The 19,327-nt window shown below is 52.1% G+C and overlaps 1 protein-coding gene across 10 annotated transcripts in view; it reads left to right on the plus strand.

Moving 5' to 3' along the window:
* Positions 1 to 18,429, plus strand: part of SCN5A (sodium voltage-gated channel alpha subunit 5) — a 101,349-nt gene extending 82,920 nt beyond the window's left edge. For 6 of the 10 annotated variants that reach the window (XM_030812110.1, XM_030812101.1, XM_030812100.1 and 3 more), the window contains 8 exons: positions 66 to 239; positions 4,113 to 4,235; positions 6,178 to 6,459; positions 9,318 to 9,371; positions 10,018 to 10,155; positions 10,770 to 10,874; positions 11,924 to 12,194; positions 14,917 to 18,429. In XM_030812110.1, coding sequence (XP_030667970.1) covers positions 66 to 239; positions 4,113 to 4,235; positions 6,178 to 6,459; positions 9,318 to 9,371; positions 10,018 to 10,155; positions 10,770 to 10,874; positions 11,924 to 12,194; positions 14,917 to 16,154 — 2,385 coding nt within the window. In that variant the 3' untranslated portion in view covers positions 16,155 to 18,429. Of the gene's footprint in view, positions 1 to 65; positions 240 to 4,112; positions 4,236 to 6,177; positions 6,460 to 9,317; positions 9,372 to 10,017; positions 10,160 to 10,769; positions 10,875 to 11,923; positions 12,195 to 14,916 lie in introns of all 10 variants that reach the window. The other 4 variants (XM_030812107.1, XM_030812106.1, XM_030812108.1 and 1 more) reach the window with 3 other exon arrangements.
* Positions 18,430 to 19,327: the final 898 nt, after the last annotated feature.

Consider the following 19,327-nt stretch of genomic DNA (forward strand, 5'->3'; position numbering starts at 1 on the left):
CTGGTGCAGGGTGGAATCGGCAGTGGTCCAGCCTTCATGTCTGCCTTGTCCGGCCTTGTCTGCAGGCCTTTGAGGACATCTACCTGGAGGAGCGGAAGACCATCAAGGTTGTGCTTGAGTATGCCGACAAGATGTTCACCTATGTCTTCGTGCTAGAGATGCTGCTCAAGTGGGTGGCCTACGGCTTCAAGAAGTACTTCACCAATGCCTGGTGCTGGCTCGACTTCCTCATCGTGGATGTGAGTGTGGGCACCCTAAGGGAACAGGAAGGGGGAACCCATTGCCGGTGCGGGAGAAGGGGCTGAGGCAGAGGGCCCAGTGGGAGCCAGCAGGCTGAAGGGGAGGCGCGCAGCAGTGCTGTGGGGCAGGCAGAGAGGAAGGAGGACGTGAGTCTGAGAGACCCAGGCCTTGTCCTCAGGTTCCCAGGCTCAGAGGAAGAGAAGAAATAGGAGACAGGGTCCTGCCTCTAGAGCCCCCAGTTTGGAGCCACACCAGGTGAAGACCGAGGCCCCTGCTTCTAGGGGAGATCGTTCAAGAGTAGTCAAGGTAGGGGCGTGAGCCAGGGCAGGGGCTGGGGACTCAGGGTCCAGAAAGGGAAGTGAGCAGACAAGCTTGTGCTCTAGCACACACCACAGCAGACTGTAAGTGTCCATCAGGCCCACTAGACAGATGGCCAGTTCAGAGCCTCCATGCACACACGAGGAGGACAGTTCAGAGCCTCCATGCACACATGCCAGGTGTAGAAGGCTGCTGAAAGGATGCTGGGCAGGCAGGGGAGAGCCTCCAGCTCAGGGAGAAGGTACTGGCTGGGGAGGATGAGAGAGGGGTGGAGTCACCCCAGAGGAGGAGGAAGCCATGAACACTGGCTCAGGGGCTCTGGGTTGCTGCCCTAGATGATCGGGTAGCTGTGAGGGCTGCCTGCCCAGGCTGTGTCCAAGGAGGGCCTGGGGCAGGAGGTCAGCGTGGCTTCTGAACACCCAGTTGGCAGATGGAGTGTGAAGCCCCTGCGCCACAGCTACCCAGGCCCCAAGACACAGCTGGATGCCAGGCAGCATGAATGCAGGGTCTGAGAGGGGGCCTGACATCGGTCAAGAGGGAGAGTAGCCAAGCAGAGAGAAACGGGTCAGTGCAGGGCAGGCCTGGGTTTGCACTCACTGAGGACAAAGGAAGTGAAGGCAAAGGGTGCAGATGGAGGGACCTCTCTGGGGGATCGAACAAAGCAGAGTGGGGGTCAGGATCTGCAGACTGAAAAGGGCTTTCCAGAAGGCGCCGGGTTTGCTGATGGCTTCTGGCCTTGACATCGGGCTCTGCAAACCAGCAGCAGCTATCCTTCCTGTGGTTAGAGAACAGGCTCAGGCCTGTGCAGTCTCCATACCCCACTCAGAGGCTCAGCCCCCAGTAAGCCTGGCCAGAGTCCAGGTTGAGGCTACCAAGGCTGGGTGGGAGGTCAAACTGTGGGTGGCCATGGTGGCAGAGCGCCTTGGGCTAGAGGGGATGCACAGAGACACAGATCCAGGTCCTTGGACCTGTAGTCCAGGCCTCTTTCCCAGGTGGCCAAGAGGATGCTAATGCTGGGGTGAGGGGCTGCTGGGGTGGAAGGGGGGCAAGGAGAGCTCTAGACACACTGGACTGCCCGGCCCAGCCCTCAGAGCCTCCCTGAGATGGAGAGGCCCCTGAGGTCTCCCCGTTGAGGGACTGTGGGAGGGCCTGGGATCCTGGCAGCTAAGCCCTGAGGCTCCCTGACACGCTGTTCCTGCAGCATCTTGGGCAGTTGGGCCTGCTGAGGGTCTCCTGCAAGGCAGGCCAGCAGGACTCTGCACAGACTTCTGGGGAAGCACCCACCAGCCGCTGGCCACCTTGGGGAGCCAGAGCCAAGGCAGGGGAAAGGGAACCAGCAGTGCTTCCCTGCTCAGGCCCAAGAGAGGAGAAGGAGCCTGTGGAGAAGGCAACCAAGGCTCACAGCAGGGAGGGGCCTTGCCCAAGGCTAAGCAGAAGGAAGTGGGTGTGGAATCCAGCTTTCTTGACACTGGCCACGCTGCTGTGCCCCTACCCCATCTGCATGCTTCATGGGAAAGTTTGTCTCAGGCCTCAGAGTCTAGGGAAGGATGTTTCCAAGATGAATTCTGCATTATTTTTCAATAAATGCTATTGGGTCTCTACTGTGTGCAAGCACTGTTATGGTGCTGGGGATCTTAGGGAACAAAATAAAAACTCTTCCCCACATGGAGGAAGGTGGCTACAAACAATCAGCATAATCAATAAGCCACTTTTACATTATGTGAAAAAGTGGTATCTGCCATGGAGCAAAGAGAACTTGGGAAGGGTGGGTTGAGGGAAAGGTGCAGATTACCACTTTTAAATAGGATGATCAGAGTAGGCCCACTTTGGTGACATTTGAGCGGGTTTGAAGTTGGGGTTAGCCAGGCCAATGTCTGGCAGACATTCCAGGCAGAGGTTGGAAGAGCAGTGCAAGGACCGTGTGTCAGGGGCACGCCTGGCATACTGGGGGAAATGCAGGGAGGCTAGAGCCACTGAGCAGAAGGAAGTGCAGGAGATGAAGCCAGATTGCAGGGGATGCAGCCAGATTGCAGGGGATGCAGCCAGATTGCTGCCTTTGAAAAAATATGGGCTTTTAGAATGAAATGGGGGTAGGGGGGCGGAATTGGAAGGCTCTGAACAGAAGAGTGCCGTGAACTGACTGATTTTCTTTAGGGGTCACTCGGTCATGGAGGCAGGGGTAGAGAGGAATGAGTAGAAGCAGGGAGAAGAGTTAGGAGGCTCAGGCCATGATCCAGGGAGAGACAATGGTGGCCAGGCCAGGACGGTGGCAGTAGAAGTGGTGAGAAATATTTGGACTTCAGACATATTTTGAAGGCAGAGCCAACAGGAAATCCTGATGGGTTAGACACAGGGTGTCAGAGACAGAGAGGAGGCAGGGAGGACGCCAAGGATTGTGGCCTGCACAGCTGGAGGGATGGAGTTGCCGTCACCTGAGACGGGAGGCCATCACCGAGGCAGACGGGGCAAGCTTTGGAAAGAACAGAGACCGCAAGACAGCCTGTTAGGAACTGGGCAGGCAGACCAGCTGGACCTGGCACTCTGGAGGTCCTGCCCTCAAGGAGGGGTCCCTGAGAGATGCCCCCCGACTCTCCAGGATTGGGGGCCAATAGCCCAGCATCCTTGAGGGGTGAGTGGGGGCAACACAGAAATCAGTCTGGCGTGTCTTCCTTCCCCTGGCCTCTTTGCTCAGCTCCCTCCCCTGGTGCTGCCAAGACTGGGCTGTGGGAGTCAGGCCTCTGCCCCAAGCCTCTCCGAACCCCAGGCTGGCCTGAGCACCAGGATGGTGTTAATGGTGACTGCAGGGGAGGTCAGGCAGGAGGCCATTTTTGGCCTGTGATCACAGGCCAGTGGTGAAGTAAGAAGGGAGTGCATGCCCACGGAGCTTTAGAAGGATAAAATCCACAGAGTGGAAGTGCCCTGGGAGGGGTGGGGCAGAGGGAACAGAGAGCTAAGGCTCCTGGTGCCACCGAGTCCCCACCTTTGCTTTCCTTCTTTGAAGACGTTGAAATGCTGCACAGTCTGGCCTTGGGGAAATGCCCCACGATTGTCTATTTGCTCCTACTTAACCCAGGACTGCCTCTCCTTCCCCAAAAAAGGCTTCTTTGGGGAAGGAGACAGGTCCAAGAATTGGAATTGAAGGAAAGAATGTGGAGACCAAAAGCCCAGGCTTTGTGTCCCTGCTCTGCCACACCAGCAGAGTGGCTTTGGAATTCAGTTTTCCCATCTGTAGAATAGAGGTGATGCATCGCAACATCGCAGGGTTAGTAGGGTTATTACAGAGCATGTATGTGAAGTACACATAGCAGCCTCTCAGTAAAGGCCCAGAAGCCAGGTCACTCTTGGGTTCGCCCCAGCTTGGGCTCCGGGAAGTCTGGCCCAGTGCAGAGCTGGCCTGTGATGACAGTCCACCGCAGGACTAATAAAGAGTGGACACGGGAGGCCTGTGGCTCTCTCGCACCCAGCACCATCTTAGGGGGCCAGGAGCCCTACTGTCTGTCCCCAACAGTGGGGAGCTGTTCCCATCCTCCCCATTTCTACTTTGCCTCCCGCAGGTCTCTCTGGTCAGCCTGGTGGCCAACACCCTGGGCTTTGCCGAGATGGGCCCCATCAAGTCACTGCGGACGCTGCGTGCACTCCGCCCCCTGAGAGCTCTGTCACGATTTGAGGGCATGAGGGTAAGAGAGGCAGCTGCCTTCCCACCAGGGAGTGGGAGGCGGTCCCACGGAGGGACCCCCAGCCTCAGCTTGCTGACCCACAGGCCCAGCCCACTGCCATCCCGGGCCCCTCCCTGTGCTTCTGATATCCTATGGCCATGGAGACTGTGGCCAAGGCTGACTTGGTAGAAGCATGGCCCAGTACCTCCAGGAGAGGCACTGCTGGGCATGGAGGCACCCTGAAGGTAGGCAGCTGTGAGAACCCACCTCCAGGGCTCACCCTCCAGCCCTGTGAGCTCCCGTGAGGGCTGGGACAGCACCAGACAAAGGAGAGGAAGCAAGACTTGCTGGGCACAGGGGTCTCAGCTACACCCCAGGCCACTGGCACCAGGGCCCCTGTGCTTCTGCTATCCTGCAGGGCTGCATCTGTGTGTGCCCACTCTGTGTGCCCCTCTGCATGCCCTGCCTCCTGGCAGACACAGGCTGCCAGCCCTCTGTCTGTGATGGGCAGTGGGGCTGTGGTCGGGAGGGTGAGGGAAGAGGCATAGAGCAAGCTGCATTCCCAGCATCAGACAGAGGCTGTAGAGGAAATGACCACGTGCTTAGTGATCTCCTGTGTACCATTTTCCTAGTGCAGATCCCTATGCATTTTTCAAGTCACCACATTTTACCAAAGAATGAGAGCAGATAAGGCAGATTTGAAAGCACACCAAGAAAAACATCAGCCAAGATATATAGCAAGAAAACAAATACACATGTGTGTGTTTGTGTGTACTTGTGTGAGGTGTTTTTTTAACAAAACACACCAGTTCTGTGTGGCTTCAGAAGACATGTTTGTTTGTCTCTCACTGACCCAGCAGGCACCATCACACAGCTCAGCCTACCAGTTGGTTGATGGCTTTGAACCTTGCCCACACCCCCAATCCATGGAGACACACATAGCTTATTCCTGGTGGGAAACCATCCACAAGATAATATTCAGAGTTAAATGTCTCTTTGGGAGCAAGGACATTTGATTCCAGAGGGATGCAATGAGACACTAGGTGCCAGGAATGCCTCTGCAGTGGCCATTGGCCACAGAGCCAGCCAAGGGCAAACTCCCAGGGCTTCCCCATCTCACTCTACACCCAGATGTTTGGTGTCCTAAGAGCTGGGTTTTCCACCCTGTTCCAGGGTTCAGCGTGCCTGCTGAGGAACAGCAGCCCCCAACCTGGCATCTGGCCCACACCACACAGTCCACACCAGCTTCACCTCCAGTCTGTGTGGCACATGTGTTCCTGGTGCATGGATAGCTGGGGACTTGATCTATGAGTGGGGTGGAGGGCCCCAAATGCCTCTATTAGGGAATCTTCTACAGGGTATTGTGAGTTTAGATGCAGAGCATGAGGCTGTGGCTCCATGGGATCTGAGAGCCCCTCACTGGGGAGCGGGTATCATGGGGAGTACCCATGCCACCTGCTCTCTGGCTCTGCTCTTATGGGAGCACTGGAGAACTGCCACAACACCCTCTAGACACTGCACTGAGGTCCCATCCATCCCAATAGCAACAACCTAAAATAAACCAGAATTTAGCTCCAAAAATGTAAGGACTCGTGGGATTGTTAGGAAACCCAGTCTTGGGGACATGTTTTGAGAGGTCCTTTCCCATCAAGTTGCTGGTATCCTCAACCAGCACACACCTTGGTGAAAATCAGATTTTAAAGATCACAGATTCAGGGCGGGGCCAAGAAGGGAAAGCAGATGTTCTGAAGCCACAGCAGACTCTGGGGTGCACTCCGCTCACTCCCCACCAGGCCTTCTGGCCATGGAGCTGGCCTCTCCCATGAGTGTGGGATCTGCACACCCACCTGCACAGCCCCCTGCAGCCAGGGAGTTCATTCTTTCATGGGGTGGCAGGGGGTCTTGAAAAGGGCATGTGCTCTGGGCACCCCCAGGAACTGAGCCACTTCTCTGTCCACTTGAGGTGGTGGTCAATGCCCTGGTGGGCGCCATCCCATCCATCATGAACGTCCTCCTCGTCTGCCTCATCTTCTGGCTCATCTTCAGCATCATGGGCGTGAACCTCTTCGCGGGGAAGTTTGGGAGGTGCATCAACCAGACAGAGGGAGACTTGCCTTTGAACTACACCATTGTGAACAACAAGAGCCAGTGTGAGTCCTTGAACATGACCGGAGAATTGTACTGGACCAAGGTGAAAGTCAACTTTGACAACGTGGGGGCCGGGTACCTGGCCCTTCTGCAGGTGGTAAGTCCTGGAGAGAAGGGACTTCTTCCTCCCAATGGCTGTTGAGCAGCATGGCCATCATCCATGATGTGGGCAGGAGGGGGGGCAGTGGGGCCATGCTGGATCTTCACAGGAGGATCACAGTGCCCAAAGGAGGCTCAGGACTCTCCAGGGATTTGGCTTCTTGGGAAATCCCCAGACTTTTAGTTCTAGAACCGATACCACATACTCCAAATTGCAGAGTATGGGGATGGTCTGTGGTGCTGTAGAACCGACTCCCAGCCAGTAGTCAAGTTGATCTCTTCAGGTTATCAGTAAGGCAGTATGATGGCACAGATTAAAAAATGAAAGACCATAGACTACTCAGGAACTGAACTATTAGCAAAGTTGTGACTGTGGCCACCCTCTGTTATAAAAGATAGTGTTAGCTCTTGTGCTGTTTAAAAGAACATATTTCTGGCCAGATGCAGTGGCTCACACCTGTAATCCCAGCACTTTGGGAGGCCGAGACGGGCGGATCACGAGTTCAGGAGATCGAGACCATCCTGGCTAACATGGTGAAAACCTGTCTCTACTAAAAATACAAAAAAAATTAGCCGGGCGTGGTGGTGGGCACCTGTAGTCCCAGCTACTCAGGAGGCTGAGGCAGGAGAATGGCATGAACCCAGGAGGCGGAGCTTGCAGTGAGCTGAGATCTCACCACTGCACTCCAGCCTGGGCGACAAAGCCAGACTCCATCAAAAAAAAAAAAAAAAATATTTCCATCTTTGATGTGCAATGTTTAAGCACACACAATCCTTCTAGGGTTTCCACTGATTTTGTGAATATGGTGGCTTCAGAGATTATAACACATTCCATAAAATTAACCTACCATTAGCCTTGACCAATGCAACAGAACCACAATGCATAAAGCTGCAACTTGGCTTGTCTTGCTGTTCCAATCTTAAGCCCAGACACCTGTCTGTGGTCCCCAAAGCAGAGGAAAACTCAGCAGACTCTCACCTGGAAACTTTATACATCCACTCACACCTCCACCCATCCCTTAAGTCCCAGTGGTAGTCCCACAGAGACTCCCCCGCACTGCCTAGTGGAGAACGGTAGATTAGCACCAAACCCAAGGAGCTGTCTATTCCTGCAACTGTCCCTCAGAATGTCAGAACTTTGGAAGAAAAGACCTCCTTTTGTAGACAAAGAACTGCTCACCTTTCCAGACAAAGCCACTCGGTGTTTGGGAAGAATTCAGTCATAAATATCTCATACCCTTGGGTGGTCCCCAGCAGTTTCCAAAGTATTTCTGGGCCTATCTTTATAGGCAAGGGCCTCTTGGTACAGGGAGCTGGAGTAGCTTGCCTACTATGAGCAGCCTCAGCTTCCCCTTCTGCCCTACCTGCCTCATAAGAATTCTTAGACACAGGAAGTTTGTGTACCTGAGCTTGTGCTTAGAAAGGAAGCTTGGAGGCCAGGCATGGTAGCTCATACTTGTAATCCCAGCACTTTGGGAGCCTGGGGTAGGTGGATCATTTGAGGTCAGGAGTTCGAGACCAGCCTGGCCAATGTGGTGAAACCCCATCTCTACTAAAAATATAAAAATTAGCTGGTCGTGGTGGTGCGCGCCTGTAATCCCAGCTACGCAGGAGGCTGAGGCAGGAGAATCACTTGAACCTGGGAGGCAGAGGTTGCAGTGAGCTGAGATCACACCATTGCACTCCAGCCCGGGCAACAGAGAGAGACTCTGTCTCAAAAAAAAAAAAAAAAAAAAAAAAAGAGGCTCGGGGCAGGACTGGATTTGGCCAAAAACACAAATGAGACTTCACTGGGCAGTCAGTCTCACACCAAGCGTGTCTCTTGGGCTCTTTCTGCATAGCAGCCCAGACTAGGGCAGACAATGCCACCAGCACTAGGGCCCTCTCTGGTTCAGCCTCCCTCTTTACTCCCTTGGTGTAGTATGCTGGAGCCAGCTTGTGCCAGCTCACAAAAGCTCATTGTTACATTATCAGAAATTTTGCAAGCTGTTTATTAAATACAGCCATTATAAAAAATTGAATTCTATAAACTTATAAAATTAACTAAATGATATTAAAACAAAGGTAATAAATACTCAAGATTCATCATTACATTTTAGTATTATCATCTATGCTCTTGAGGCTTTTTACATCTATTATGTCTGTACAGTGGGAGTACCATAATGCTAAGCTCTTATGCATCTCTTCTCAACTCCATTGAGTAACTTCACATTGGTAACCTGAAATCGACCATGGTGAGAATATTTACACAAGAGAAATTGGCAAACCAACAATCAGGGTTTTTTTCTTTTCTTCTGGGACGTCAGCTGTTAACCATTTACCAACACAACATTGACAAAAGAACCCCCTTAAGTACAAGGGAAGGTTAAGATTCTTCGGGAACTTCCCTTCTGCTCGTCCATGGAGCAGAAGCCACATGGTTCTCTGAGATGTAGGACAAAGGGGACCAAGTCAGCCCTGGAGTTCTAGAACACACAGTCTAAGTTCCACCTCTGTCTCCCTGACAGAAGCACTGTCAGGATTCTGTGATGTGTTAGAAATGGAAATGAGGGTGGATCTGAAGGGAAGACCTCCTGCAAGCCCCCTCAGACTCTTGGCCTCAATCAAGAAGCTTATTCCCTGCTGCATGGCCTTCTTGGGGCATCTGCTCAGCTGCTTCCCCTCCCCACCCCTAGTGCTAAACAAGGTCTTTCTCTGACCACCCAGGCATTTAGATGCTGCTGAAGGGGTGAGGGGGGGTGGCTTGCTTTTCATAAGAAGCTTGCTTCTGGCTTCATCTGTCCAGACCAGAGCCCTAAGTAGCTCAAGCGAGGTGCAGAATTAAATGATTGTCTTAATCTTGTCTTTTCCTCCCAGGCAACATTTAAAGGCTGGATGGACATTATGTATGCAGCTGTGGACTCCAGGGGGGTAGGTTGCCACAGTGGCTTCTTCCACCAAGTCAGGCACCTGAGGCTCCTGGTTGCTTGGCCACCAGGGAATCAGTGTCTGCATCTGAAAGCCCAGCCCACAAGGGCAAGATCTCGTGTCACTCTGGAGTTCAGCCTCTCTGGAATGCCCAAGCCTGGCTCTGGGGCAAGGTTACTTGGTCTCCTAAGAAGTCCCAGAATTCTCAAATGTTTTTCAAATTAAACTCACTGTAGTTTACTTTTACCCCAGGAGATGGGGTGGAAGCAACAGAGACGCAAATCAAGCTGCTTCTTTGTCCAGCACCCCACCCGGTCACACTGACAGCTCAGTGAATACTGAGAGGTCCCCATGTACTCCAGCTTCCCATTGGCCCAGGGCCGGAGCCAGGCACTGATACTCTGCCAGCCCTGAGCTCAGCATGTCTGCTGTCCTTACCTGCCACCATCCATTCCTCTCACCTCTATCCCTACCCACCTCTGGCTCACAGACTCACATAACTGGGCCAGTGACCTTCCTCTAGATACACCCTCTCTCCCACAGAATGGACACCCCTAGCCAGCCCTCTGCCTCTGCCCCCCACCCCTCCCCATGTGACCCCCCGAGACCCCAGCCTGTCTGATCTCCCTGTGTAATTTCTCCCTCGCAGTATGAAGAGCAGCCTCAGTGGGAATACAACCTCTACATGTACATCTATTTTGTCATTTTCATCATCTTCGGGTCTTTCTTCACCCTGAACCTCTTTATCGGTGTCATCATTGACAACTTCAACCAACAGAAGAAAAAGATACGTAGAGCACCAGCTCCCCACTGGGCTGGGCAGGGCGGGGCCGGGTGCCAGGGGATTGAGGGGCCATTCAGGCTCCAGGTCCCATCTCACCTTCCCTGTTGGGGATGGTCCTCTTCTTGCTCCTGCTAGAATGAGGTGGGGAGAAGGGTGTGTCCAGGGATGTAACACACCTAGGCCTGTAAGAACGTAAGAAGGGGCTTTGGTGGGAGGCCCCATGCCTGCCCTAATCCACTTGAGAGATGAGACTCCTGGGAGAAGCTGGGGTGAGAGCTGCAACTGTTCACCTGGTCCATGACTAGAGGTCATGGGAAAGGCCTGTGCAGAGGCCCTGGGTCTTCCCAGAGCTTCGTCAGAGAGGCTATGACTGGGTTGTAGGCAAACCAAGTGAAAAGAGAGAACCTGAAGGCTGGTTGAGCTGGGAGGGAAAGGGTGGAGGGTGGATACTGGATTTGCAGGTCATAAAGCCAGAGAGATCTCAAGGTGAAAGGGGACAGGGTTCCTGGATAAATAGATTTGGGGAAGAATCTGTGGCGCAGAAGGCAAGATCCTGGTGCCCTCCATGCTGGGGCCTCTGAGAACCCCAGAATGAGGTTGGTGCCTTCTCTCTGCACTTAGGGGGCCAGGACATCTTCATGACAGAGGAGCAGAAGAAGTACTACAATGCCATGAAGAAGCTGGGCTCCAAGAAGCCCCAGAAGCCCATCCCGCGGCCCCTGGTGAGCCAGGCTCCTGGTTTTGTGGGAGTGGGGAGGATCTTCTGGGGTCCCTGGGAAGCTTTCGTGCCACACAGCCAGCCATCAAGGCTGCTTCACAGTCTTTCAGCCCAGCCTGAGGGGCGCTATCAGATGTCTGATCATGAAGAGAGGTCCCAGCCTCATACAGATAGGGAGGAAGGTATGATAAGGATGTAGCATCCCAGGACACTCCCCATCCACAGGAACCCTCTGTATCTGAGCGAATCTCCTCCTTCCCCTCAAGGATGCAGGCTTTCCCCAGGAAAAGCAGTGCAGCCTTCACAGCCCCACCCCACCCCACTCAGAGCCTCATCCTTGGACCCCCAAAACAGTCAGGGAGCCGGATTCCTGAGTCACCTGGTGGGGAGAGCCAAGAGCTCTGGAGAGTGGGGTCCTCTCCAAGACTGACTCCCTTGGCCCAATCAAGCCATTATCCAAAAAGTTGTGTGTGTGTGTGTGTGTGTGTGTGTGTGTGTGTGTGTTATTTATAATCTTTTCCAAGTGGGAGAACAGAAGAAATATATATATAATCTTATTTCTTCCCCCAAATAATCTGGGCTGATTTACAATTAAAGACACATACAAATATGGTTAGTAGAATAAATAAAATTCCATAAAAAAGTGGAGCAAATATATTAATCTAAGCACTGACATAATTACTAAGGTTGAAGTTTAAATTTGCCCTTGAGCCTTCAGACTGTGGGAACTAAAAGGGAAGCACAATGAACAGTGTGTTAAGGATGCTCAGGGCAGGAACAATCTCTCCATGAAGATCCATCATGGAAGGCCTCATGGAAGATGGAGCTCTGGGGATGGGTCTTGAAGCCCAGGAAGCATTTCAGCAGGATAGCCAGTGGCTTTAGCCTCCAGGACTTTTTCCTCTGCACTATCTGTGGCAGTGTGGCAGGGGCTTTGGGCTCACTAGAGGGTAGAGTGGGAGGGTGGGTGGTCTGGGATGAGAGGCAGCAACAGGCATTTGCCAGCCTCCCCAAGGACCCTGCTGAGCACTTTCCATTTGCCTCTCCTTTCAGAACAAGTACCAGGGCTTCATATTCGACATTGTGACCAAGCAGGCCTTTGACGTCACCATCATGTTTCTGATCTGCTTGAATATGGTGACCATGATGGTGGAGACAGATGACCAAAGTCCCGAGAAAATCAACATCTTGTCCAAGATCAACCTGCTCTTTGTGGCCATCTTCACAGGCGAGTGTATTGTCAAGCTGGCTGCCCTGCGCCACTATTACTTCACCAACAGCTGGAATATCTTCGACTTCGTGGTTGTCATCCTCTCCATCGTGGGTAGGTATACAAGTCACCTGGACAGAGAAACCCTCCCCAGCCAGGCCTCTCCTCTAGCCCCTGGGTCTCTGCCGAATGCCACGTACAACCCTAGCTTCTTTCATTATTTTTTCAGTGCATTTCTCACCCCCCTTCTCCCCTCACACATACGCGCACACACACCTCTCCAGAGAGAACTTATCTGGAAGGGCCCACTTGGGCCAAGGAGACCAACCTGGCAGAGGACCCAGCAACTCGCTCCTGGCCCCACCCTCCAGAGGACCTGGGAACACAGTTCTCTAACTGCTTAGAGAGCTTCAAGGATGAGTCTGGGAATGGGAGTGGGTGCTGTGAAGGCTAATTCTGCCTGCACTTAGGTTGAAGGAGAAGGAAGCTCACTCAGGATGAGGTGGGTCCCCAGGGATGGGGGATAGGTGGCCCTCCAGAGTAGAAATTATCCCTGAAGATGGAAAATTCTGGAGCTAACTGCCAAGGTGTATGCCAGACTCCTTCAGACATCACCTGCCTCATGCAATTCACCCAGTCAATTCAGCACCAAAGGAGGGAGATTGTACAGCTAGGGAGAAGCAGAGACCCAATCCTGACCCATGTCTGTTTGACCTCGGAGCCCAGATCTTTTTTTTATATAACAACTTTACTGAGACATAATTCATATACCATAAAATTCACGATTAACTTTAAAGTCACTTTAAAGTATACAATTCAGTGTTTTTTAGTATATGCACAGTGCTTTGCAACCATCACCACTATCTAATTTTAGAATATATTCCTTTCCCCAAAGGAAACTCTACCCATTTAATAGTCAATCCCCATTCATTTCCCCTCTCCCTCACCCCTGAAAACCACTTATCTAAAATTTTGAGGGACCACCAAACTGTTTTTCAATATGGCTGCACCTTTTTACATTCTCGCTGTCAATGTATGAGGATTCCAATTATTTCGCCCTTACCAACACTTGTTATTGCCTGCATTCTTTTTATAGGAGCCCTCCTAGTGGGTATGAAGTGATATCTCACTGAGGTTTTGGTCTGCAAAAGCAAATGACTGATGACTAACGATGCAGGACATCTTTCCATGTGCGTGTTGGTCATTTATATATCTTCCTTGGAGAAATCTCTATTCAGATCCTTAGCTCATTTTTTAATTTGGTTATTTTTCTTTTTATTGTTGAGTTGTAAGAGTTCTTTACATATTCTGGATCATAGTCTCTTATCAGATATATGACTTACAAATATTTTCTCCTAGTCTGCGTTTTTTCATTTTCTAGTGGTGTCTATTAAAGCACAAAAGTTTTACATGTTAATGAAGTTCCGGTTTACTTATATTTTTTCTTTTGTCACTTGTGCTCAGAGCCCAAACTCTAACTCTAACCCCATGGGGCTCTGCCTTGCGGTGACTGTGACTTTCATCTTTCTGCCATATATAACCTCTGCCTCTGGTAAATGTAAAGGATAATGCAGGGGCTAAGGCAGGCACTGCTGTGGCTATAGTGACAGGCAGATGGAAGCACAAAGTAGGGTCAGGAATCTCTGGGGGGTCTCAAGCAGGATGAAGGTGAGAGCGTGCCTTATGGGACTGGAGAGGAGCTTCAGAGAATGCAGGATGTCAGCAGCAGGAATGGAACCATTGAGGGACAGTCTCAGAGGCTTTGGAAGGTTCAGCATGTACTTTGGGATCATCTCCTGGCCCGCTGTTTGGGCGGTACCAGAGAGGAGGAGTGGTTAAGAGATCAACTTGGAGCCCGAATGTCTCAGTCAAATCCCAGCTTCTCACTCACTAGGTGGCAACTTGGGTAAGTTACCTCACCTCTGTTTCCTCTTCTAGAAGATGAGGATGATGGCATCTGCTCACTTCCTAGGACAATGGGAAGGACTAAATGAAATGATGGCTATAAAGTGCTCAGCCCATTGCCCCAGTGATCGTAAACACTGGACCCATGTCAGTCAGTGACATTATTATATAAGGAGGAGTCTGGAAAGGGAACTTGGGCCATATAAGACAAGTTTATTTCACTCTTTATTCCATGATTTAGATCCATGCCCCTTAAAACTCCCAAACCCAGGTAGTCACAGGAGACCCAGGGGTGGTGACGCCCTCAAAGGAGGCAGAGTTAGGAGAGTGATAAGAACCATCACAGAGAAGCTGAGAGAAGACACTGGCCATGGCGTGGCATCAGGGAGCACTGATTTCTGCGCCAGTGTTTCATGCCCGTCGATGGGCACACAAATCATCTGGGCTTCTTAAGATGCAATGGGCTGGGGTGGAGCTGAGATTCTGCATTTCTAATAAGCACCCAGGAGATCCCAAGGCTGCTGGTCCTCAAACCACACTTTGAATAGCAAGGAGCTAAAAGACCTGAGTTCTGATCCAAGCTGGGTGGGCAGGATGCTAAGCAGATCCCCTCTGGCCTGAGAACCCAAGATGTAGAAGATGGGCCTAGAACAGCTCTATTGTGCAGGTACACACTGAAGATTAAGGAATGAGGGGGCTGAGAAGGAACCCTGAAAAGGGCCCATTTTTCTGGGTCACAGATGCAGACATGGAGACTCAGACAGACAGGAGCAGGCAGAGTCCTAGCATGCCCAGTGGACGCAATCCTGGAAAGGCCGCCTCTCCTTGGCTCCTTGCCATACAGAGACCCCCACCCCCACCCCCTGCACAGGGATGCTGGCTGGAAGACAGAGGTGCCACCAGTAGCCACAGTCTCTGTTGTTTCCCACAGGCACTGTGCTCTCAGACATCATCCAGAAGTACTTCTTCTCCCCGACGCTCTTCCGAGTCATCCGCCTGGCCCGAATCGGCCGCATCCTCAGACTGATCCGAGGGGCCAAGGGGATCCGCACGCTGCTCTTTGCCCTCATGATGTCCCTGCCTGCCCTCTTCAACATCGGGTTGCTGCTCTTCCTCGTCATGTTCATCTACTCCATCTTTGGCATGGCCAACTTCGCTTATGTCAAGTGGGAGGCTGGCATTGACGACATGTTCAACTTCCAGACCTTCGCCAACAGCATGCTGTGCCTCTTCCAGATCACCACATCGGCCGGCTGGGATGGCCTCCTCAGCCCCATCCTCAACACTGGGCCACCCTACTGCGACCCCACTCTGCCCAACAGCAATGGCTCTCGGGGGGACTGTGGGAGCCCAGCTGTGGGCATCCTCTTCTTCACCACCTATATCATCATCTCCTTCCTCATCGTGGTCAACATGTACATTGCCATCATCCTGGAGAACTTCAGCGTGGCCACAGAGGAGAGCACCGAGCCCCTGAGTGAGGATGACTTTGACATGTTCTATGAGATCTGGGAGAAGTTTGACCCAGAGGCCACTCAGTTTATTGAGTATTCGGTCCTGTCTGACTTTGCCGATGCCCTGTCTGAGCCACTCCGTATCGCCAAGCCCAACCAGATAAGCCTCATCAACATGGACCTGCCCATGGTGAGTGGGGACCGCATCCATTGCATGGACATCCTCTTTGCCTTCACCAAAAGGGTCCTGGGGGAGTCTGGGGAGATGGACGCCCTGAAGATCCAGATGGAGGAGAAGTTCATGGCAGCCAACCCATCCAAGATCTCCTACGAGCCCATCACCACCACACTCCGGCGCAAGCACGAAGAGGTGTCAGCCACGGTTATCCAGAGGGCCTTCCGCAGGCACCTGCTGCAACGCTCTTTGAAGCATGCCTCCTTCCTCTTCCGTCAGCAGGCAGGCAGCGGCCTCTCTGAAGAGGATGCCCCTGAGCGAGAGGGCCTCATCGCCTACATGATGAGTGAGAACTTCTCTCGACCCCTTGGCCCACCCTCCAGCTCCTCCATCTCCTCCACTTCCTTCCCACCCTCCTATGACAGTGTCACTAGAGCCACCAGCGATAACCTCCAGGTGCGAGGGTCGGACTACAGCCACAGCGAAGATCTCGCCGACTTCCCCCCGTCTCCAGACAGGGACCGTGAGTCCATCGTGTGAGCCTTGGCCTGGCTGGCCAGGACACACTGAAAAGCAGCCTTTTTCACCGTGGCAAACCTAAATGCAGTCAGTCACAAACCAGCCTGGGGCCTTCCTGGCTTTGGGAGTAAGAAATGGGCCTCGGCCCTGTGGATCAACCAGGCAGAGTTCTGTGGCACCGTGTGGACAGATGGAGCAGTTGGCTTGTGCTTGGAGGCCTCAGACAGACCTGTGACCTGGTCTGGTCAGGCAATGCCCTGGGGCTCTGGAAAGCAACTTCATCCCAGCTGCTGAGGCGAAATATAAAACTGAGACTGTATATGTTGTGAATGGGCTTTCATAAATTTATTATATTTGATATTTTTTTACTTGAGCAAAGAACTAAGGATTTTTCCATGGACATGGGCAGCAATTCACGCTGTCTCTTCTTAACCCTAAACGAGTGTCTATGGAGCAGCCGGAACTCTGTTCTCAAAGCAGAAGTGGAATCCAGTGTGGCTCCCACAGGTCTTCACTGCCCAGGGATCGAATGGGGTCCCCCTCCCACTTGACCTGAGATGCTGGGAGGGCTGAACCCCCCACTCACACAAGCACACACACATAGTCCTCACACACAGAGGCCAGACACAGGCCATGGGACCCAGGCTCCCAGCCTAAGGGAGACAGGCCTTTCCCTGCCGGCCCCCCAAGGATGGGGTTCTTGTCCACGGGGCTCACTCTGGCCTTCTATTGTCTCCAAGGTCCCATTTTCCCCCTGTGTTTTCACGCAGGTCATATTGTCAGTCCTACAAAAATAAAAGGCTTCCAGAGGAGAGTGGCCTGGGTCCCAGGGCTGGCCCTAGTCACTGATAGTTGCCTTTTCTTCCCCTCCTGTAAGAGTATTAACCTTAAAACCAAAGGACACAAGGGTGCCAGCCCCACTCATGGCCTGGCATACAGCTTGTCCTTGCTCCTGGAACCTGGCAGGCCCTGCCCAGCCGGCCAAGGGAAGAGAAGGCTGAGCCATGTGGGTTTGGGGCTAAGAAGTTCACCAGCCCTGCGCCATGGTGGCCCCTCAGCCTGCCTGAAGAGAGGAAACTGGCCATCTCCCAGGGCTCTCTGGACCATACGCGGAGGAGTTTTCTGTGTGGTCCCCAGCTCCTCTCCAGACAGAGACATGGGAGTGGGGAGAGGAGCTTGGCCCTGCGCCCTGTGCAGGGAAAGGGATGGTCAGGCCCAGTTCTCATGCCCTTAGAGGGGAATGAACCATGGCTCCTTTGAGAGAGGGGGCACTGTGGTCAGGCCCAGCCTCTGGCTCAGCCTGGGATCCTGATGGCACCCACACACAGGACCTCTTTGGGGCAAGATCCAGGTGGTCCTGTAGGTCTTGTGAAAAGGCTTTTTCAGGGAAAAATATTTTACTAGTCCAATCACCCCCAGGACCTCTTCAGCTGCTGACAATCCTATTTAGCATATGCAAATCTTTTAACATAGAGAACTGTCACCCTGAGGTAACAGGGTCAACTGGCAGAGCCTGAGCAGACAGGGGCTTGGCTGCCCCAGTCCAGCTCTCCCACAGAGCCCCACTGGGCACATGCCTCCCAGGCCACCTCAGTCTCACCTGCCCGCTCTGGGCTGGCTGCTCCTAACCTACCTCGCCGAGCTGTTGGAGGGCTGGATATTTGTGGCAGTGCTGAAGGGGGCATTGCCGGAGAGTAAAGTATTATGTTTCTTCTTGTCACCCCAGTTCCCTTGGTGGCAACCCCAGACCCAACCCATGCCCCTGACAGATCTAGTTCTCTTCTGTGTTCCCTTTGAGTCCAGTGTGGGACATGGTTTAACTGTCCCAGCGACATTTCTCCAAGTGGAAATCCTATTTTTGTAGATCTCTGTGCTTTGCTCTCAAGGCTTGGAGAGGTATGTGCCCCTCCTGGGTGCTCACCGCCCGCTGCACAGGCAGGAATGCGGTTGGGAGGCAGGCCGGGCTGCCAGCCCAGCTGGCCGGAAGGAGACTGTGGTTTTGTGTGTGTGGACAGCCCGGGAGCTTTGAGACAGGTGCCTGGGGCTGGCTGCAGACGGTGTGGTTGGGGGCGGGAGGTGAGCTAGACCCAACCCTTAGCTTTTAGCCTGGCTGTCACCTTTTTAATTTCCAGAACTGCACAATGACCAGCAGGAGGAGAGAAGAGAGTAGGAAAAAGGAAGGAAGGACAGACATCAAGTGCCAGATGTTGTCTGAACTAATCGAGCACTTCTCACCAAACTTCATGTATAAATAAAATACATATTTTTAAAACAAACCAATAAATGGCTTACATGACCTGATCTAGGCTCTGTCCTTGTGCTGAGATTTGACAAGAGTGGTAGCAGAGGCCCGAGGGCCTGGGAGATGGCCTCCTCCTGAGCAAGTCTGGGGAACTTGCTGAGAGACCATAACTGACCATCATAACCATGGTTTAAGCGTACAATTCTGTGACAGTAAGCACATGCACACTGTGGTACCACCATCACCACTGTCCATGTCAGGAACTTTTTTGTCAGCCCAAATTACCACCCTGCACCCATTAAACACTAACTCCCCACACCTCCCTTCCCCCAGCCCCGGGGAGCTGCCATTCTGCTTTTCATCCCTACAAATTTGACTACTCTAAATGCCTTATATAAGTGGAATCATACAATATTTGACAAATTCGACCACCCTAAATGCCTTATATAAGTGGAATCATATAATATTTGACAAATTTGACTACCCTAAGTGCCTTATATAAGTGGAATCATACAATATTTGTCCTCTTGTGACTGGCTTATTTCACTTACCATCATGTCCTCAAGGTTCATCCAGGTCACAACATATTTCCTTCCTTTTTAGGAATTTTTTTTTCAGGATTTTCAGAATTTTTTCTTAGTTTTTTTCATAAATTTTCAGAATTTACATCCTTTTTAAGGCTGAATAATATTCCATTGTATATATTTTGCTTATCCTCTCACCCACTGAGGGACACTTGCGTTGCTTCCACATTTTAGCTATTGTAAATAATGCTGTTGTGAACATGAGTGCACAAATATCTGAGACCTTGCCTTGAATTATTTTGGGTAGGTATCCAGAAGTGGAATTGCTGTTTCATATGGCAATTTTATTTTTAATTTTTTTAGGAACTGCCATACTGTCTCCCACAGCACAAGGGTTCCAGTTTATCTACATCCTCATCAACTCTTGT

The sequence above is a fragment of the Nomascus leucogenys genome, chromosome 4, assembly GCF_006542625.1.
Source record: "Nomascus leucogenys isolate Asia chromosome 4, Asia_NLE_v1, whole genome shotgun sequence".
Classification (NCBI taxonomy): domain Eukaryota; kingdom Metazoa; phylum Chordata; class Mammalia; order Primates; family Hylobatidae; genus Nomascus; species Nomascus leucogenys.